The 20,560-nt window shown below is 38.2% G+C and overlaps 2 protein-coding genes across 8 annotated transcripts in view; both read left to right on the top strand.

Moving 5' to 3' along the window:
• Nucleotides 1–1,962: 1,962 nt before the first annotated feature.
• Nucleotides 1,963–11,567, top strand: LOC117298221 (choline-phosphate cytidylyltransferase A-like). Of its 2 annotated transcripts, none has more exons than XM_033781351.1 (9): nt 1,963–2,142; nt 5,309–5,436; nt 5,677–5,775; nt 6,371–6,479; nt 7,822–7,938; nt 8,338–8,489; nt 9,355–9,582; nt 10,241–10,429; nt 10,952–11,567. In XM_033781351.1, the coding sequence occupies exons 3-9, from the start codon at nt 5,686–5,688 to the stop codon at nt 11,126–11,128; spliced, it is 1,062 nt and encodes a 353-aa protein (XP_033637242.1). In that variant the 5' UTR covers nt 1,963–2,142; nt 5,309–5,436; nt 5,677–5,685; the 3' UTR covers nt 11,129–11,567. The 2 variants fall into 2 exon arrangements, with proteins under 2 accessions (XP_033637242.1, XP_033637241.1); XM_033781350.1 differs by having other exon boundaries at nt 1,963–2,148.
• A 6,863-nt stretch (nt 11,568–18,430) lies between these two features.
• Nucleotides 18,431–20,560, top strand: part of LOC117298266 (protein unc-80 homolog) — a 123,862-nt gene continuing 121,732 nt past the window's right edge. For all 6 annotated transcript variants that reach the window (XM_033781413.1, XM_033781415.1, XM_033781416.1 and 3 more), the window contains exon 1: nt 18,431–18,757. In XM_033781413.1, coding sequence (XP_033637304.1) covers nt 18,666–18,757 — 92 coding nt within the window. In that variant the 5' untranslated portion in view covers nt 18,431–18,665. The remainder of the gene's footprint in view (nt 18,758–20,560) is intronic.

The raw sequence follows: 20,560 nt of genomic DNA, 5'->3' as shown, positions 1-20,560 counted from the left end.
AGGATTGTAACGGCCTAAGATAATCCACATTTGATGGTTTCACGCTTTAGAGAAGTGATGGGGCTCAGCGCTCTTGCAGCCCCCATCATCTTTGTTCAGTGGTCACTTCGGCACGAGACAAGAGGGATCAGCTGTCCCAGTGTGTATATAACGGTGATGGACAAACGGTAGACTGTTTGATCAAGGTTTTGATTTAGCCAAAGAGATGTATATTTAGGTGACGGGATAGACAACTTAGAACACAATACGATGCTGTGTGGTGAACCGTGCACCATTATTGGCTTAATTGGTTATCAGTGACAAGGCCGAGTAGTTCTTCTGTGGTATTTGTAGCAAAGTTTGTTATCAAGAGGCGCTAGAACACAACTATGGACAATGTTTGTGATACAGCGAGTTACTAACTTACTAAAGTTAACCATAGACAACGGAACCCAGTTTTGAGTTCACTAAGTATAGAAAATGGCTCATTATAGAAAGTGTTTTATAAAAAGAGCTGAAATGGCAGGTTTCGGGAGGTCATCAGAGCCTTAATATTGGACCCCGACTATATGCGGGCGCCCAACTCACCAGTCCATTTCTAGTATGATTCTCATTGTTGACCCCCCCCCCCCCCCCACACACACACACACCCCTCCCCCACCCGCCATCTTCTCAAATAATATTCTTTCTTTGTTGAAATAATTGGAAACGAATGGTTACTTAAAATGGGAAGCAGGTGTGTAAAGGGCACTGGCATTAATGATTCAGCAAGGAGAAATAATAAAGAAAAACAGAGAAGTAGACGGGGGGGGGGGGGGGGGGGGGGGGCAACACCAGAGTCAGGGTTCACCCCTAGGTTTATATTATACTGGGCATGAGATGAATATCAAAGAGTGCGTGTTGTCACCATGGTCCAATTTCATAAAGGCTGTAAGCACACAAATTTGCTTAGCATGAAATTTCTCCCTTGATAAAATCGGGATTAACCAATTTCCTCGTGATTTTCAGAATAAGCAAACAACAGCGGAATGCCAGCAAGCAATATGCAACAAATTAAAATTTGGTTGGTTATCTTGTTTTTACTAAGGAAGAAATTTCATCCTAAGCAGATTTGTGTGCTTACAGGCTTTAAAGGCAGTGGACACTTTTGGTAATTGTCAAAGACTAGCCTTCACAGTTGGTATATCTCAACATATGCATAAAATAACAAACCTGTAAAAAATTGAGCTCAATCCGCCATCGAACTTGCGAGATAATAATGAAAGAAAAAAACACCCTGTCACAATAAGTTGTATGCGTTTAGATGCTTGATTTCGAGACCTCAAGTTCTAAATCTGAGGTCTCGAAATCAAAATAGTGCAAAATTACTTCTTTCTCGAAAACTATGGCACTTCAGAGGGAGCCGTTTCTCACAATGTTTTATACCATCAACCTCTCCCCATTACTCGTCACACTAAAAGGTTTTATGCTAAAAATTATGTTGAGTAATTACCAATAGTGTCCACTGCCTTTAAGAAATTGGGCCATTGTCACAACATGAAACCATGGATGAAATAAATATTACCGGCTCATTTTGCAAAAATGGACGGGACAACAAACTGCAACTGCCGTGAAGAAGCCGGTGTCGAAGTGAATTAAATTAAATCAACTTCAATTAAAAAAACTTTAATCATCCTCAACAGGCAATTACATATCAGTTGGCCAAATAATTTCTCCATGTAAAAACGATAGACAATAATTTAAAAATAAAATATAAAGATTATATTTTAGCAGAATGTTCATAGTTTTAAGATCGTGTCATTTTTTGTTAGCTGATTGTGTTTTGAATCAGTTATTATTTTAAAACAAGCTATTATTTTCTTTTTCCGGTCCAACAATTCGAACACTTGCCGATTGAGGGCGGCATTGCAAACAAGCAGTTCACATGTAATGATTTTGTGACGCGTGATGATGATGTGTACATTTTGAGGGGTCACTCAACAAGCTAGCTGCACTGGATGACCCCGAGACTGCTGATGACCTCCAAAAAATAGATCATGCGATTGCGAGATTTGCCAGAGATTTTTGAACGTTTATTTATCACAAGTTTACGATGTTCGACAGACTTTTCAAATAGTTGATGGGCAGTAGCTTTTGCTGAATTTAAAGGCACATTTGGGAGAGGTAAATGTAAGTTCGTAACTAATTATTTAATTTTAATTAGTTGTGTCGTTGAACTTTTAATAGCTGAAATAATTAAAAGACAACACACACCAACTTGCAATTGCATCATGTTGTTGCATAGTCTTTATCTTCATAATCATACAAGGGAAAAGTTTCCGTATGGCGCCACCACTTTTTCATTCGAAATAAAATAATATAGTATCTAATTTACCTGATTGATATATATCCCTTTTTGTAAAAATGAGTGAAAAAGTGGTGGCGCCATACGGAAAGTTATCCGTGTACTGTAAGCACTTTATGTAATCCACCATACCATAAGGCATGCCATAGGCATAAAGCAAACCTGTACTAGTAGAAGTTTGAGATTGATCGGCCGTCTTGGTCACGAGAGAATAGTGAAAAAAAAAGATTACAAATTGTGCATTGCATCAATCAATGCCAAAATAAAAATTAATAAATTGTTCCCGCTGCTCACTGCTGAGCGATAAACTCCAAACGCGAAGTTAGATGATTTATTTCTCATCAAATAATTTATGACATTTCAGACAGAAATATTTTAAGGGATGTTTTCTAATATCATCATCATTAGAGTTAGACCGTTTAGAGTTAGAAGTTTTATGTAAATCTGTGATCTTCGTGATTTTTGTTTCTTACCAATTCTGTACTCTTCCTTTAAAATTATCACCTGAGAAATTGTTAATTTTTGTAAAGAAAAACACAAATAATTGTTATTTTAACCTGTTTTTGTTAGCTACCTCCAGGTTGCGATATAACGTAACCCATTCCCAAGTTTTCTCGACAGCGAAGAGGAGGGTTGCGTTATCGCAACTAGCTACTTCTGTGGTTAGACCCAACCAGTCTGAGACTGGGGCGCTGTACTGTACTCTGTTTTGGAAATTTGTCATTAGGCCTGTCAGTCGTATGACAAATTAGACTTTGTTGAGACTTGTGGGGGATCTGGCTGGTGGTGGTAGCTAGACCCAGTAAATTACTACTACAAGGGTGGGCAGGGGGTGGCTGTACTCCTTTAAAAAATTGACATCTTATTCTTAGGTAGTACAATGAACCAGAGAGACCCTGTCCCTAATGATGCGAGCAGCAGTTAGGCATTGGCTATGAAATGATTTTCTGAACACCCAGCCATAACTTTAAAAAACGACCGGCATTTTTTTGTGGCTGGCAGCTCAAGAATAGGAAAATAGCTTGAAAAAAAATCGAACTGGCTTCAAGCTGCAACAGCAGGCTTTTTATTCTACAACCAACAGCCGGAACGATCTTGATGAACGAAAAAAAAAACTATTGAAAAAAAAATATTTTCCAGCCAGAGAGTTGGGCTACCTTTTGTCTTCTCCCAAATTTCTTTTTGTAGGAAAGTCTAACTTTCCAATCATGAAAGTTTGATGCACACTTTTATAGACTTTGAACAAGATCAATTTCTGTGTGCACAATTTGCAATGTGTAAATATACGGTTTTAAAGTAAACAAAATAGTTTTTTAAAGTAAATATTTTGAGCTGCGATCAGCAAATGAACTTTGGTCCATTGTCACACATTCTGTGCATGCATCAGACTGGCATGTAGTTGTATTGTACGGTAGTTCTAAGAAATGAAAGCATGATAAAGCTATTTTAATTATGCAATCAATCTATTGTTGCTGGGAAGCAGAGGTGGTACAATGTAAATCAGTTTGAATGTAGGGATGTTGTCTAGATTTTGTATAATGTGCATGGAGCTGTGCCACCATGCGAGGCATTGAAATGTACAGACAACCAGGGCCCAATTGCATGGCTCTGCTTACCGTTGAATTCTGCGCTTACGATCACGATTCCCTGCTTACCTGCAAGCGCCAAATTTCTGCGCTAGCCTTGTAAGCGTAGAATGCCTAGTAACGGTGAGTATGCACGCGCAGAGGCCAAAATTCGCCGCTAACCCGTGAAACAGGCTTGCCATAAGCACAGAATTCCCTGCTTCAGTAAGCGCCGATTTTTTTCTTACTTTAGGCAGAGCCATGAAATTGGGCCTAGATTTGCTTACCACAATAAGTTGTTAACTTCTGAAATCGGGCTTAAAGGAACACATTGCCTTGGATCGGTCGAGTTGGTCTTTGAAAAGCGTTTGTAACCGTTTGTTATAAAATTCATATGATAATATGGCCTAATAATCCACACAAGTTATTTGTATCACTCGTAGTTGCGTGCTTTTCCTTTTACCTGGTCGACTAACACGGTCGGCCATTTATGGGAGTCAAATTTTTGACTCCCATAAATGGCCGACCATGTTAGTTCGCAAAGTAAAAGAAAAACCACGCAATTTCGGGGCAAATTTGTGTTGATCATTATATTCTACTTTTAAAACACCTTTCTAACAATTTTTTATGCATTTTATAACCATTTTTAAACGCTTTTCAAAGACCAACTCGACCGATTTAAGGCAACGTGTTCCTTTCATTAAATTTTTCATTTTAAATTTGGCCCAGCCAGGCCTGTATGCTTCAGGTTCTTTTTCAAAGGGCTAGAGCACAAATTCATTTTCTCCTTGGTGAAGGAAGACTCGGGCATGACAGGCACCCTAGAGGAAGTTGTAAATTTCTACTGTGCATCTCAAGGGCACTAAAGCAATGACATGGGGCATCAAGGCAACGTCCTTCATTGCCTCTGTATAGGAGTACATGTATCAGGACTGCCTGCCCATGTGTTTGATTCTCCTGAAGGATTTATCCTGGTTTAAAGCCATTGGACACTATTGGTAATTACTCAAAATAATTATTGGCATAAAACCTAACTTGGTAAAGAGTAATGGGTAGAGGTTGATATAATGATAGTATAAAACATTGCGAGAAAGTGTCCAGTGTCTTTAAAGTTTGGGATTTTTTCAAACCTCCTTGAGCCTTTGGTCTTGAAAGAAGCAAAACAGCCACTTAAGAAATAAAGAAGTAGCCCACATAGTGCAAGCCTGTCTAGTATTGTATCTCAAGTGGTGCACAAAATCTGCAAACTTGTTGGATTGTAACATCTGGGAGAAGGTTTTGGGTCTAGAAATGATGGGGAGGGGGCCAGGCCTGCAAGCCATTAATCAGGAGTTGTCATAATTCACTGATTGTTATACAAATGTTTGCGAAAACTTCATGAATCTTACAAGTTTTGTTTTTGTTGTTTTATTGTTCATAGAATAAATTGAACTTCGTACCTGGTTCACAATCTTATCTCAGTCATCGTTGATATAGATACAAAGTTTACAAATTCCAGCACCACCGGGTTGAAGAACCATCGGCATAAGAGTGATCAACTAAACAAAGGTAAGAAAAGGCTGGATCTGAAAGTCTTAAAGTTGTCTTGGGTTTGTGTCTTTCTTCTGTCCATGTACAATGTACTTCACGCCTGTCAATCTATAACTCCATGGGTTACCAAAGGTGTAAATACCATCGTATCAAGATACCTCCTAAAATTTAGAGCACGGTTTCAGACTTTAAAGTCAGCAATGACTCTCGCCCCGGTTTGTTTTTTAACTGGGTGTCATATTCAACCGTTGATCTTAGATACCAGCCATGGCATCAACGTCTACAAAAAGAAAACGCACATTAGAAGATGCAGAGAGTGGGACTTTGGATGCAACGCCACACAAGGTCCACTGTATGGTGAGTCTTCCAAAGAAATGTCGCCGGGGGTTGTCATGGCCGAGCGAATACGAGCACCGAACTCAAGCTGTGGTGTTTCTGTTCCACAGAGTACTCGCTCGAGTCCCAATTGTGACACTTGTGTCCCTGAGTAAGACACTTAACCTATAATTGCTTCTCTCCACCCAGGGGTATAAGAGGGTCTGTGAGGGCAGAGATGGTTCTTGTGATTGATTTAGCTTTGTCACGCATATTTGTTGCACAGGCTGTGTACTCCCCAGGGAGCTGAGATGGTTTAAAGTGTTTGTAACACAAAACACAATTTCCACAGATTTACATTAAACTTTTGCGGTTTGAAGATAATGGTGGTTGAAAGCTTCCCCTTAAATATTACTTGCTTAAGTGCTGTAAGTTTTGAGAAAAGAGAAAAACACTGTCACAAAATACTTTTTGTCTCGATAAGACGAAAATCATTTTAGCATGTACAAACAAATTTACCAGTAATGGTACTATATATACCAATTGAGAATACAGGTCTTTGACAATTCCCAAATATGTCCAGTACCTTTAAAGATGATGATGTTTTTACTCTTTATTTTTAATTTTTTCCGAGCAGGGTCTTCTAGAACCAGCTATTCTTGGAGGATCAGTGGAATCGGCCAGGGAGAAACAAAGGTGGCAATTCTACCCACTCACTCTAGAGCAAGCAAAGAAGGGTGACCACGGTAAACTAACAATCTCAGAATGTTGTCCCTCATGCACAAAACTAGATCAAGTCCCATTTTAGTGACTCTGCTTACCGCTTAATTCTGCGTTTATGATCATCATTCTTGGCAAGCGCTGAATTTATACGCTAGCTGTGAAAGCGTAGAATGCCTAGTGTGTGGAGTTCACACACACACAAGCACAAATTCCTTGCATTATGCTTGACGTAAGCGCCAAATTCCCTGCTTCTGTAAGCGCTGAATCTTTGCTTACTGTCAACAGATTCCATAAGCGCTTACCGTAAGCAGATTGGGATGAGATTGGGCCCTGGTTGGCTTGGGGTTTTGTTTTGACATAAGCGCCGAATTCTCTGCTTCCGCAAGCGCTGAATCTTTGCTTACCGTTGACGAATTCCATAAGCGCTGGATCTTTGCTTACCGTAAGCAGAGCCATGAGATTCGGCCCTGGTTGGCTTGGGGTTTTATTTTGACATAAGCGCCGAATTCTCTGCTTCCGCAAGTGCTGAATCTTTGCTTACCGTCGACGTATTCCGTAAGTGCTGGATCTTTGCTTACCGTAAGCAGAGCCATGAGATTCGACCCTGGTTGGCTTGGGGTTTTGTTTTGACATAAGCGCCGAATTCTCTGCTTCCGCAATTGCTGAATCTTTGCTTACAGTCCACGTATTCCGTAAGCGCTGGATATATAATGACTGTAAGCAGAGCCATGAGTATTGGCCCTGGTTGGCTTGGGGTTTTGTTTCCTGTCTTTCACATAAGTAGACCCCTGGTTCAAATTCCGAACCAGAGCCTCGCATGGTGATTGGGTATTCAGTCTCTTTATAATAATAATATCGAAGTCTTATCTGCTTATATAGCACATGAATCTACCAAACAAGGTACTCAAGGCGCTGAGTATTTACAAACTTTCAGAAAGATAGGTTATTGCAGTGATGACTACTGAGACCCAATTATTTAGCACCTTATAAGGGTTAACAAGGTGCTACGGTGCATACAGCAGCCACAGCCAAAAATACTGGGGCCAACCCCTTCTCTTTTCCGATAAGTGCATTGGGTTCTTTTACATGCGTTAATTCACAACACACGGAACCAACGGCTTTGCGTCCCATCCGAAGGATGAAGCAATGGTTAAGTGTCTTGCTTAAGGACACAAGTGTCACGGCTTGGGATTCGAACCCACGCTCTGCTGATCAGAAACACCAGAGTTTGAATTCGGTGCTCTTAAATGCTTGGCCACGACACTTCCATACACCTTCTCTTTGGAGGTGAAGGTTGGGTAGACTGGCTCAGTCATCTTACCAGTCATTCATTCGCTGTATTCTTGCGTATGGTTTGTACGACAGGCTCAAGACCGGTGCGGGTGTATGCAGATGGCATCTTCGACCTTTTCCATGCTGGTCATGCGAGGGCGCTCATGCAAGCTAAGAACTGTCTACCGAACGTATATCTCATAGTTGGAAGTAAGTTGTTTTTCATTTCAAAATAAAAAGTGTTAAAATTTTGTGTTTTTCCTTGAAGCCAAATCTGTAGTTTTATTTAACAGAACAACATAGTAACAAAAATGGCAAAGAAATGGTTGATATTGTTTCAGCATTGTTGCATAAATCTTGATGTGTACTCATTTATAAATGAGTACCATACAAAATATTGTGTTTGTTACTTTGCCCATAGTTGCGTACCCATGCAACACAGAGGACAAAATGTGGTTCTTATTTCCCCCATAGCTTAGTTGCTAGAGCACCTGCTCGAAGTGTCAGGAGTCTTGGGCTCAAATCCCAATGGGGACCGTTTGAGTTTTCTCTCATCAAATGTTGAGTTTTTTTGTGGTTGAATTAGTATTTTTATTTTTCAAATTTTAGTTTGCAACGATGAGTTGACAAGGAGGTTAAAAGGCAATACAGTACTGAATGAATGGGAACGCTATGAAGGCGTCAGACATTGTCGTTATGTTGACGAAATCATCTGTGACGCACCATGGGTCATTACTCCAGAATACCTCGATGAACACAAGGTCAGTTTTAATAATATCAATAATATTGTGGCGTGTGGTGGTTAAGAGAATCGGATTCAAGCTCTGGTGTTTGATCAGCAGAGTGTGGGTTTGGGTCCCGGTCGTGACACTTATGTCCTTAAGCAAGACACTTAACCATGATTGCTTCATAAAGTTAGGGAGGTAGTGCTTTCTGCCCTACCAACCAGGCTTCTGATGGATAATACCAAAAATGGTGTAGGGTTAAAACCAACATAAATATTCTTTATCCCGATGCAAATTTAACATCTATCAGTCTCCTGACGATGACTAGAGCGAGCTAGTCGAAACGTTGAGACCAATTGTTAATATTTTTAGACTCGCAAGCCGAAATGAATTTCACTGTATATGTATTTATATGTGTGACAAACAATTGAACTGAATTGATTTCAAGAACTGACTCCGCGGTAGTACAGTTAATTACGATCATGTCAGCTTAAGTAGTAGTCCAAGCCTACGTATTTCTCTGCCATCCGCCCTGGTAATAATTAATAAACAGGACAGTTCAATTCAGAACTGAGAAGTCTCTCGAACACCCGAACAATATACTCCGCGGTAGTACAATAAAGCAAGACAGTTCTCTAAGAACAAACTCTACCTGGCAAGTAGATACACACATGGTGTTACTGCAAACCAAATAAATATATATCTATTAAATCGTTGTGGTATCTGCTGCTAAAATATAGGATTTGAACTGCCTCTTGCTACCGCCCAATTTCCGTGGTCTATTTGGTAAGACACTGCCTAGCATTGCAAAGGTCGTGGGCTCCAATCTAGTTGTGAGGGTGAAACCAAAATTAATAAGATGATATTGTCAAAAGGTTTGAAATCTTCTTTACGTTCTTAGATTGATTTTGTGGCACACGATGACATTCCGTACAACACCCCCGGTGTCCAGATGAACGACGTCTACAAAGACATCAAGGCGGCGGGGAAGTTTGTCCCGACGCAGCGAACCGAAGGTATCTCGACGTCGGACATCATCGCCAGGCTGGTCCGCGATTATGACATGTACGTCAGAAGAAACCTCTCGAGAGGTTACACGGCTAAGGAGATGAATGTTAGCTTCATCAAGGTAAGGAGACGAGTCTGAGGGGATAAGATTATTAAGACTTGTAATGCGTAAAAAAATGGGGGGGAAAAATATATAAAAAATAGACACAACAAAATGAGTCCTCAAAAACCTGTCACACATGAAATAAGTTTTGAGAAATGATTTGAATTTTGTGGTACAAAGACAAGATCTAAGATTAAGTGGTAGAGAGTTCCAGATACGTGGCGCAGCTAAAGAAAAAGACCAGTCACCCCCAGGAGTCTCAAGACTTGGGTTCAATGAGGAGAAGCATGGAACTTGATCGAAGATTCCTTGATGGAGTGTAAACTTGAAGTAGTTCAGAGATGCAAAGTCTTATTTATCATCCAATGTGGTTTGCAATGATACAAACTGTGGCAAGCTGCACCGTTTAGGGCACACTACTAGCAGGGCTACCAACACTCCCTGATTTCGCAGAAAATTATTTCAATGGATAATGGGACTCTCCTGAAAACATTGCTCAGTGATTTTCTCTTTTTTTTTTCCCTCAAAAACTTGATGACTAATGAAGCTGAAACTTCACCAGGTAAATTATACTACTTGCATGTTCATTCACAGTGAGTAGGAATTTATGTCATGCCCGAAAACTTGATCTACAAAAGGTACCAAACCCCTTTAATGTTGCCTTGTTTGTTTGAAGGAAACCAGCCTGAGTTTGCAGGACCGAGTTGACAAGGTCAAGAAGAAGGTCACCAGGGTGGAGACCAAGTCCAAAGAATTCGTCCAAAAGGTGGAAGACAAAGGAAGGGAATTAATCCAGCGATGGGAAGAGAAATCCAGAGAGATGATCGGAAACTTCTTGGACATGTTTGGATCTGACGGACCATTGGTAAGTTTCTCGTTCTAACTCGAGATAAGACGAGTCCTAACTCTTCGTGAAATCGACAGCAGGGTCCCAGAGGTGGAAGGCGAGGCAAGACACCACTACACCTAGCCTGTATATAGGACTCTTCCTCTGTGCTGATTGCAGATACAAAGTCCTAAATATTAGGGCCTGTTTCTGGGGTGGAAAATTTTCAAAGCTTCATAACTCAAACTTGCCTGCCAGAAGCCACTAAATTCAACACAATCACATTCCATGGCAGCATACATTTTTTCTGAGTAGGGTTTTGGTCATCATATATTCCTCACAAATCCGTCATTTTTGTTAAATAATGCAGCTCCCAATGTTAAGAAGTTCCCGTTTTGATCGCATTCACACAGTTGTCTACCGTGTCCCGTTCTAGTCAATTTTGATATGTTGAACCCAATATAGTTTTTTGCTTTATACTGATTCTAAAAAAAAAAAACGGGAAAATCATGATGGTGTTTTTTAATTTGAGACCTAACTCTTGCTGTTTTTTTTTTAAAGAAAAAGATTTTTGTGGACGGCACAGGTCGTCTGAGAAATGCCATTTCACCTCCGGCCAGTCCAAGCTCCGCCTCATACCAAGACGACTACTCTTCAGGAGATGAATTAGGCGAGGAGGAAGAACATCAAGAAGAAGAAGAAGAAGACAAAGACGAAGAAGAAAATGATGATAACTAAGTATACAACAGACCCTCTGATTGGCTTTTCTTTTTAAATAAATTGCAGTGATTGGTTGATTCGTGGTGATGAGCACACACAAAAATGCATCTTTTGAATACGAAACCATTGTTTTATAACAGATGTTCCGATTGGTCCATATGGCAGAACGCATCACGGTGATTGGTTGGTCCGACTATTTAACTTTTAAGTGCTACAGGGTGAGTGACACCCACTGATGTTAAAAACAACTCTTCTGATTGGCTGGTATTTTTGAATTGATAACACAGTTATAATTTACTTCAAATCTTCTGAGTACTATTGAAAATCAGGTTGTCATATTTCTCACATTCCAAGAGAAGAAGAAAGAATTAATGTTTTGGTCTTTAAAGGGACTATGTACTTTTTGTTTGCACAAAAAACACAATGTCCACAGAATTACATTAAATTTACAAAGTTTGAAGATAATGATAGTAGAAAACTTCCCTTAAAATATTACTTGCTGAGGTGCTGTAGTTTTTGAGGAATGAGTAAAACAATGTCATGATAAGAAAGTATTTTTTGTCTCGGTGATCATGAGATGAACATAATTTTAGCATGTAAAAATGTATTTTCATAACATAGTTTACTCATTTCTAAAAAACTACAGCACCTCAGCAAGTAATATTTTCAGGGAAGCTTTCTAATATCATTATTTTCAAATGGTGTAAGTTTAATGTAAATCTGTGGAAACTGATTTGTGTTACAAAAAGTATCAAAATCCTATAATAACAATGTTTTAATTATTATTCTAAATCACCTGCACGCAATCACCAAATTTAAAGTCCCTTCATTATTCTTAGATGCTGTGAATTCCACATTTGTAACAACTCATAATGTAGTTGCCCATTTTTGTATTTTTTTCCAGAGTGAAACAAAGTTGTTGTTTTGCTACCTTTCTGTTATAGATTTGTGGGTGGTTTGCAATTTTAAGGGCATTGTTTGTGCCAAACACGATCTTTGGTTGACATAGACGATGTGGTTTAGTGTCGATCTTTGGTTAAAGCCATTAGACACTTTTGGTAAACAGTATTGTCCAAGGCCCACACTTCGTGTATCACAACTTATATATAAAATAACAAACCTGTGAAAATTTAGGCTCAATCGGTCATCGGAGTCGAGAGAAATTAACGGGAAAACCCACCCTTGTTTCCGCACGTTTTGCCGTGTCATGACATGTGTTTAAAATAAATCTGTAATTCTCGATATCGAGACGTGATATCGTTTTAATGTTTTCTCAAAAAGTAAAGCATTTCATGGAATAATATTTCAAGAGGAGTCTTACTCTTTCACCATTACCTTCTGTAAACCTTGTAAGTTAATTGTAAATCTGTGAACTTTAAAAAAAAGTTCTGTTTCGAAAGTGTCCAATGGCTTTAACATAGAGGATGTGGTCTAGTGTCTTAAAAGACCTGCGGCCCAATTTCATGGCTCTGCTTAAAGCCATTGGACCCTTTCGGTACAGAAAGAAAAAAAAAAGTTCACAGATTTACAAATAATTTACAGGGTTTACAGAAGGTAATGGTGAAAGACTTCTCTTGAAATATTAGTCCATGAAATGCTTTACTTTTTGAGAAAACGGTAAAACAATATAAATTCTCGTTAGCGAGAATTACGGATTTGTTATAAACACATGTCATGACACGGCGAAACGCGCGAAAACAGGAGTGGGTTTTCCCGCTATTTTCTCCCGACTCCGATGTCTGATTGAGCCTAAATTTCTACAGGATTGTTATTTTATATATAAGTTGTGATACATGAAGTGTGGGACTTGGACAATACTGTTTACCGAAAGGGTCCAATGGCTTTAATAACAGATTTGGTGTTTACCGATTAATTTTCATTTCATAGCGCTGTTAACCATATGCAATAGGAGACTTTCCAACGCTAGGTGGCAGCAGACATACCGGGTAAATTCCCATTGTTTACGTAGTTCTGAACATGCGCATAATTCTGAGAACAATGGATTTACCCGGTAAGTCTGCTGCCCTCTATCGTCCCAGAAAGTCTCCCATTGAAAAGACATCCCTACCTTCAGGTGCTTTACTGCACAAAAATGAAAAGACGTCCCAATGCAAATTCATGGTGAATGCCCTTCTTTTCTTGCTAACCTGTTAAGTACGCTCACACCTTCAAGGGAAGGTACTTGTTTGGTAATTACTCAAAACAAATATTAACTTAAAAACTGACAAGCATTGGAGAGCTGTCGATAGTATAAAACATTGTAGGAAACGACTCCCTCTGAAGTAACGTAGTTTTTGAGAAAGAGGTATTTTCTCACTAAAATAATAAAAGAGCTACATGTACATGTAGAAGTCTTTTATTCCGATCTGAAAACACAAATTCGTCCAAAAAGGGTGTTTTTTCTTTCATCATTTTCTTACAACTTCGATGACCGATTGAGCCCAAATTTTCACAGGCTTGTTATTTTATGCTTATGATGGGATACACCAAGTGAGAACACTGGTCTTTGACAATTACCAAACGTGTACAGTGCCTTTAAAGGAAACGTTGCCTTGGATCGGACAAGTTGGTCCATAAGAAGTGTTTGTAACCAATTGGTATAAAATGCATATGATTGGAAAGAGGTTGTAAATGTAGAATACAGTTTTCCTTTAACTCGTCGACCTACACGGTCGGCCATTTATGGGAGTCAAATTTTTTACTGTTAGCTCTCAAGGTAAAAGGAAAACGACGCAATTTGGAGGCAAACTTGTGTGGATAATTTTATTCTACTTATAAAACATCTTTTTAACCATATGCATTTCATAACAAACGGTTACAAACGCTTTTTATAGACCAACTCGTCTGATCCAAGGCAACGTGTTCCTTTAACAATTTAGTGATTCTGTAACTAATTGCAAAACAAAACTTGTGGTTAATATTTCACCTTTTTCGATGTGCCTAAACTGTGGATCCTAATTTGAGTTTCAGATTATTATTTGTTTTTTCATCAAATACTCTAACCATTGAAATAAATATTTGCTTGTCTTAATTTCTGTGATTGCAGCTATACAACCCATTGCTTGGGTCCTATTTTGTAAAATCCTACAAAACATTAAAAATGATTGAACCAAATGAAATTAAACTAAATGAATTATTAAAATATAAGAAGCATATATATATATTGAAAAAGTAAATAAAGCTTTAAGAAAAATAATATACCTGTTATTTTTTCTTTATATTATGTAATGTTATATTGTGGTAAATTCTGTTTTGGTTCTGTTTTTGTTTTTCCCAGTGTTCAATTGATTTGATCATTTAGTTGGGAAAATATATGTCAAACTTAGTTCAACTTGGTGCCTTCATGTTATTATATGTAGCAGTAAACAAGTCTTGTTTTTTTTTTAAAGGCAGTGGACACTATTGGTAATTACTCAAAATAATTATTAGCATAAAACCTTTCTTGGTGACAAGTAATTGGGAGAGGTTGATGGTATAAAACATTGTGAGAAACGGCTCCCTCTGAAGTGCCATAGTTTTCAAGAAAGAAGTAATTTTCCACAAACTTGATTTTGAGACCTCAGATTTAGAACTTGAGGTCTCGAAATCAACCATCTAAACGCACACAACTTCGTGTGACATGGGTGTTTTTTTCTTTCATTATTATCTCGCCAGTTCGATGACCGATTGAGCTCAAATTTTCACAGTATGGTTGTTTTATGCATATGTTGAGATACACCAACTGTGAAGGCTAGTCTTTGACAATTACCAATAGTGTCCACTGCCTTTTAAAGCAGAAATTAGGCATGACATTCTTCTTACATTAGTCTGATTTCCGATTTTGGTTTGTCCTTGGAAAATCAGAATAATTGTGACCAAATAGCCAGAAAAGTCTATAAAAGGAACACGTTGCCTTGGATCGGTCGAGTTGGTCTTTGAAAATCGCTTGTTATAATATGCATATGGGTAGAAAGATGCTGTAAAAGTAGAATACAATGATCCACACAAACATGCCTCGAAATTGCACGGTTTTCCTTTTACCTCGTCGACTAACACGGTCGGCCATTTATGGGAGTCAAATTTTTGACTCCCATAAATGGCCGACCATGTTAGTTCGCACAGTAAAAGGAAAACCAGGCAATTTCGAGGCAAACTTGTGTGGATCATTGTATTCTGCTTTTAAATTATCTTTCCAACCATATGCATTTTATAACAAACGGTTACAAACGCTTTTTTATGGACCAACTCGTCCGATCCAAGGTAACGTGTTCCTTTAAAGCCTACACCATAATGTGATGCGATCAAGGTAAATGCATGATTGCATATCAGGCCAACATAGGTCGACATGGGTGTACATTTTTATACATCTCTTGGTGTTTCGACTTCTATAACTTTTGAACCAAAGGTGATATCAACACGGGGTTTTCATGTCCTTCAAGCTGAGATTGTACTTCTTTGAAATAGATTTTTTTTTTATTTTTTTTTTTCAAGGGTCGACAAAAGACTCATTTAGCTTGATCGCATCACATATGTACAGGTAGGTCAGCCTCTGTACTCAATAAAATTGTTCTACCTTTTTCCAAGGACCAAATATCATGCCTGAGAAATCTGAAGAAGGTAGTAACAATACAAATCCTTCCACCAAGGACAAACAATTTCAATTTATTTTGATTAATGTGATTTTGGGTCAAACACTCAAAATTTGAATTTGTACAATTCAAACCGTTCTGTAGTCTTGGTGCAAGACGTTATTCACTATCCCTCAACTCTCACGATCTGGCGGGTGCTGTTGGAAATCTTCCAGATCATCCACCACCAAAGACCTTTTTTGCAAATACATTTGTACCCATTATGCAAGCGATAACTGTGGAATGAGGTGCATGCTGGTCTAGCTAACGATCAAGCTAAGCGAGCGTACCGATTATTTGCAACAAGGGCTACGCACTCTATCGGAGGAATAGTTGTAATGTGTGTTGCGATCTGGTGTAGGGCCTTTGGGTTTTACCAACAACGCAAAAAGAACAACTTGCACCAAGACTAACCGATTCTGTTGAACCAAGTAGAAAGGTAGTAGTGATGTCTTGAATGAAGTCAAAATTTACCTAAATATAAAGGCGTCCATAAGAAACAATGATTTCAGGTCTTCCTTATTTAAATGAAATGAACATTTTTCAAGATGATCACTTGGATGTATAATTTCATAAAGTAATGTTGTGATATTTTTCTTCGACTGATAATTATATTTATATTATGTAGTTGTACTTCATGCTGGATTTTGCAAATGCTGTTAACGCCAAGTTTAAAACATGGTTTTTGTGAAACTGTAAATTAATTATTCAAGTTTGTTTTCAACAATAACACCATTCATTTGACCTCGTTAAATTTTGCACTATAGAAAGTCCTTGGTCAGAGTTGACCCGGATTCACTGGTCTTGACCCATTTATGGGTCAGTTTGACCCACAAATTGCGAACAAAATGTGGATTTGACTTCAACACTGCATCAATTTCGCAATGTATTAGGTCAGTTCTATGCTGACCCAGATGTAAAACTGACCCAGATGGGATAAATTTCGCCATGTTTTAGGTCAGTTTGATACTGACCCAGATGGGATCAATTTCCCAATGTTTTAGGTCAGTTTGATACTGACCCAGATGGGATCAATTTCGCAATGTATTTGGTCAGTTTTATACTGACCCAGATGGGATCAATTTTGCAATGTTTTAGGTCAGTTTGATACTGACTTAAATGGGACCTCGAATCTGGATAAATTGTGAAAAAAAATCTTTTGCGAAGGGGTTCGTGTCCGATCATACTTGGCTTATTTCGATTCCGACAATCAAAATAAGCAACCGTGGTATCTGGTCTCAGTCAATGCTATTCTTCTTGACTTGTTTTGTGAAGAGGTGTATGTCTGATCATACCGGGCTTATTTCGATTTTGACAATCAAAATAAGCAACTGTGTGGTATCGAGTCTCAATAAAATGCTATTTTCTGGACTTTCTATAAAGTATCTCAGATGTAAATATTTCCCTGGTGGAATGGTTCTGAGGTAAAATAATGGTAAAACCAGTATAAAGTTTGCAAATTAAAAACATGAAAACGAAATGGGGATAATCATGATTCCTTTTCCTTGAAGGGAAAGCTTGTTCTATTATGTAAAGTTTATGATTTATTGTTGTTATAATACATTCATGGATACAGCTGCATGAAATTAATTTTTTGTTTGTATAACAACTTGCCTTTTGTTAATTCTGTGGAGATTTATTTTTTCTTTTGAGATTAGGTTGAAGGAAAGAATTTTTTTTTGAATTTATTTACAACGTGCGTTCTGGAAGAATAAATCTTTTACAATAATGTTGCATGATGATGGGAGGTGCTGATACTTTGAAGAAAGCATTAAAAAAAACATAAAATAACTGTGGTGAAGTTATTGTTATTAATATTTTAAGCACAACAATTTGTGTATAAGCCATCTTTTTATGTTATCAGACTCGTTTATCAAAGTTACAAGTCCCTCCCCCTCCCCCCCCCAACTTTTGAAGGCTGGGGACAAAGTCCCCCTCCCCTCGTTTTGACCACCTTTATTATGAAGCTCAGGTATTTGTGACACGCTACGTGGAAATGAGTCGGATGTTGACAATTTCAAGGATTTAGTTATATGCATGTCTGAAAAGAACACCAGCAGTAATTTGGTGTCTATAAGCTTTGGGGTGTATTGCGTTGCTGAGTTACTTCCGTTTGAAATTAGCCAAAACATTTTCTGAAAAACGAATTACAAGTGAAGTGATGTTTTAAACTACCATTTTGCGCTAAAGGATACAAATAAGACATAAGCATGATCACAAAATTGTTGTATTCATAGCTTTATTACCTAAAAGTAATAGTCTAAACATAGATCTTAAAAAGATCTTTTCCCACATTAAACTGTCCATAACTCAATATGCATTGGGCGACATCTGACTCATTTTCACGTAGCGGGTCACATTTTATATGTTGTAAAACCCAACCCTTTATCCCGCCATCGGCATCAACCTGGGGGCAACGGATGGCACCACTTTTTAAAGAGTTTCCTCTCAAAATTGGCCTGATATTGCACCAGATCAAGAATGCATTGTCCCGGGCCCCTTTTATGTACCTCAATTAATCAAAAGAGGGCGCTTTAATACTTCCTGTGTGCCGAACGCAGTTCACGCCCGACAGCTGCAAGGCTTCATCCGCATGCAGCTATTTGTTTATGTGTCAAACTGCCTGTATGCGTGATGCATCGGATGGCGTATACACACGCGCGATTGCCCAATGTCATAATGTTATGTACGACCACAACACCGGCCGCGCACCATTGATGACTGTGTGTATTACGTGATGCATGAGCATGCGGCTAGCCGGCCAGCTGATCGTCTCGTTTACGTCTCCTTTGCTGAATGAAATGCACGGCAACCTCTGGACACAATTTTTGACTGTTCCTCTACTTTCCAACAATGATAACTCCCTCCTAAAAACAACGTAAACCTTCTGCTCAAGATGTGGACATAAACCAACAGTTTCTTCCTTCGGCAGGAGCTTCTTTTCCAAGATGGTCAAACGGAAAAGTTGCAACGATGACCCGAAAATTCTTGCCCGATCTGTGCCGTTGCCGTTGCAGATTTTCCTGTGGAGGCAAACGAGGTTCGTTCTCTTTTTTTTTCTTGTCACTTTTCCCCGTGCGGTTGTCTGCTCAGTTTCTCTGTTGTGGTGTTTAATGAGATTGCCGTGCGCTGATTTAGGATGGTCTGCATTTTTGGAATATTTTGAATCCCGCTGGTGCAATTTCTGGTCAGATATTAATAGAGCGTTTTGTTGAGTGGTGCACTTCTTAAAAAAATATGGAGGACATTTTTGAAAGGAGAATGAAAATATGGTCAAGCAAGATGGAGTGTTATATCTGTCAGATTCGGACACTTGACTTTTAAGAGCAAAGACCAGATTCAACAAGCACTACACTAGAGCTTATAATTAATATTACCTAGTTTGAAACCAAAAATAATAAAAATCGGCCATAATTAAACACAGAATCAACTAAAGAAATTGGATGCAAGTAATTAACTTTTTGAGTAAATATTTTTTGAATATATTACAATTTCTATTGTTGTTAAATATTTGCTTTTAGAATAGAAGATCTCTTCTTAAACTGACTTTCATACATACGTACAGTACAGGTTAAATCACAAGAGCAGTTAAAAAATATTGTAATTGTTACGTAGGCTCAAACACAAGTCAGGAAAAAAACAATTTATAGTATATTTACTGTGTTTAATTTGTATTTTTGCACAGTGGAAACTGCGCACTGTATTAATATTAATACTAGATGAAAACCGTGGAGGTCTGTCACTTTGTTCAAAATCAAAGGGGATTAAACAAATTAAGCAGATTAAACAAAACCCCTGAAACAAAACCATACATTTTTCACCTGTCACACTATGTTCATACCATGGTCAATACATCCATGGTCAAACTTTGTATCATAGCTTTTAGCAATAAGCATAGGAAAACAAGGTTGATTTATTTAAGATGCTAATCACTTCATTAGCTGATGTTTATTTGTGGTTAAAGTAAAACTAGACACATTATCTCTACGTACTAGTACAGCAGGCCTACTGTACAGTGCTGCACTGTTTGGGTCCTGTGTCTCGTGTGACCATAGAGCTAGGACCCACCATGGTGTGACAAGGCCTTGTATTGTTTAGGGCCTGAAGTGTTTATTTACCAGGAGTTAGTAGAGCTGACAAAAATAGTCACAGAAAGTGTTCATGTATTGTGTGATCAACCATGAACAAACCTGTGGGAATTTAGGATTTATCTGTTGTACTGGTCACAGGAGAAAATAGTGGAAACTGGAAAACTTCACATTTTCAGCATTTTAATTTGTGACAACTAAATTAGCCGAACATTGTGTTTTTGTAATAAAACAAAGGAAAACTGTCAATATCCTGCCATCACTTTTATTTCCCCAAAGGAATATCTCATTTGACTAAATTATATTATTATTTAATTTCATATTAAAGGAATATCTCATTTGACTAAATTATATTATTATTTAATTTCATATTGAATGAAACTTCTGTATCTATGGTTTTCAGATATTTTCTTGAATTTGAATTTGTTTCAGAGGGAAATATAACTAATACTATGTTCTTATGAACTTAATAATCAGTAAGCTTCTAGACAAAATTAAATTATTTATGTTTTTATTCTGACCAATCCTGTACCTTTAAAGTGAACACCAAGGCCTAATTTCATGAAGCTGTTTAAGCACAAAAATCTTCTAAGCACAACAAAATGTTGATAACCAGAATAAGGTTACCAGGATATGCACTATTTGTGACTGGTATTCTGTTCATTCTGCTTAGCAGGGAATTGTTTTGCAATATTTTCTACTGAAGCAGCTCTACGTATGAAATTGGGCCCAGGGCCCAATTTTATAAAGCCTGT

Source organism: Asterias rubens, chromosome 13 (assembly GCF_902459465.1).
Source record: "Asterias rubens chromosome 13, eAstRub1.3, whole genome shotgun sequence".
Classification (NCBI taxonomy): Eukaryota; Metazoa; Echinodermata; class Asteroidea; order Forcipulatida; family Asteriidae; genus Asterias; species Asterias rubens.
The sequence above is the reverse complement of the archived record's forward strand: the minus strand, read 5'-3'. Positions and strand labels throughout refer to the sequence as shown.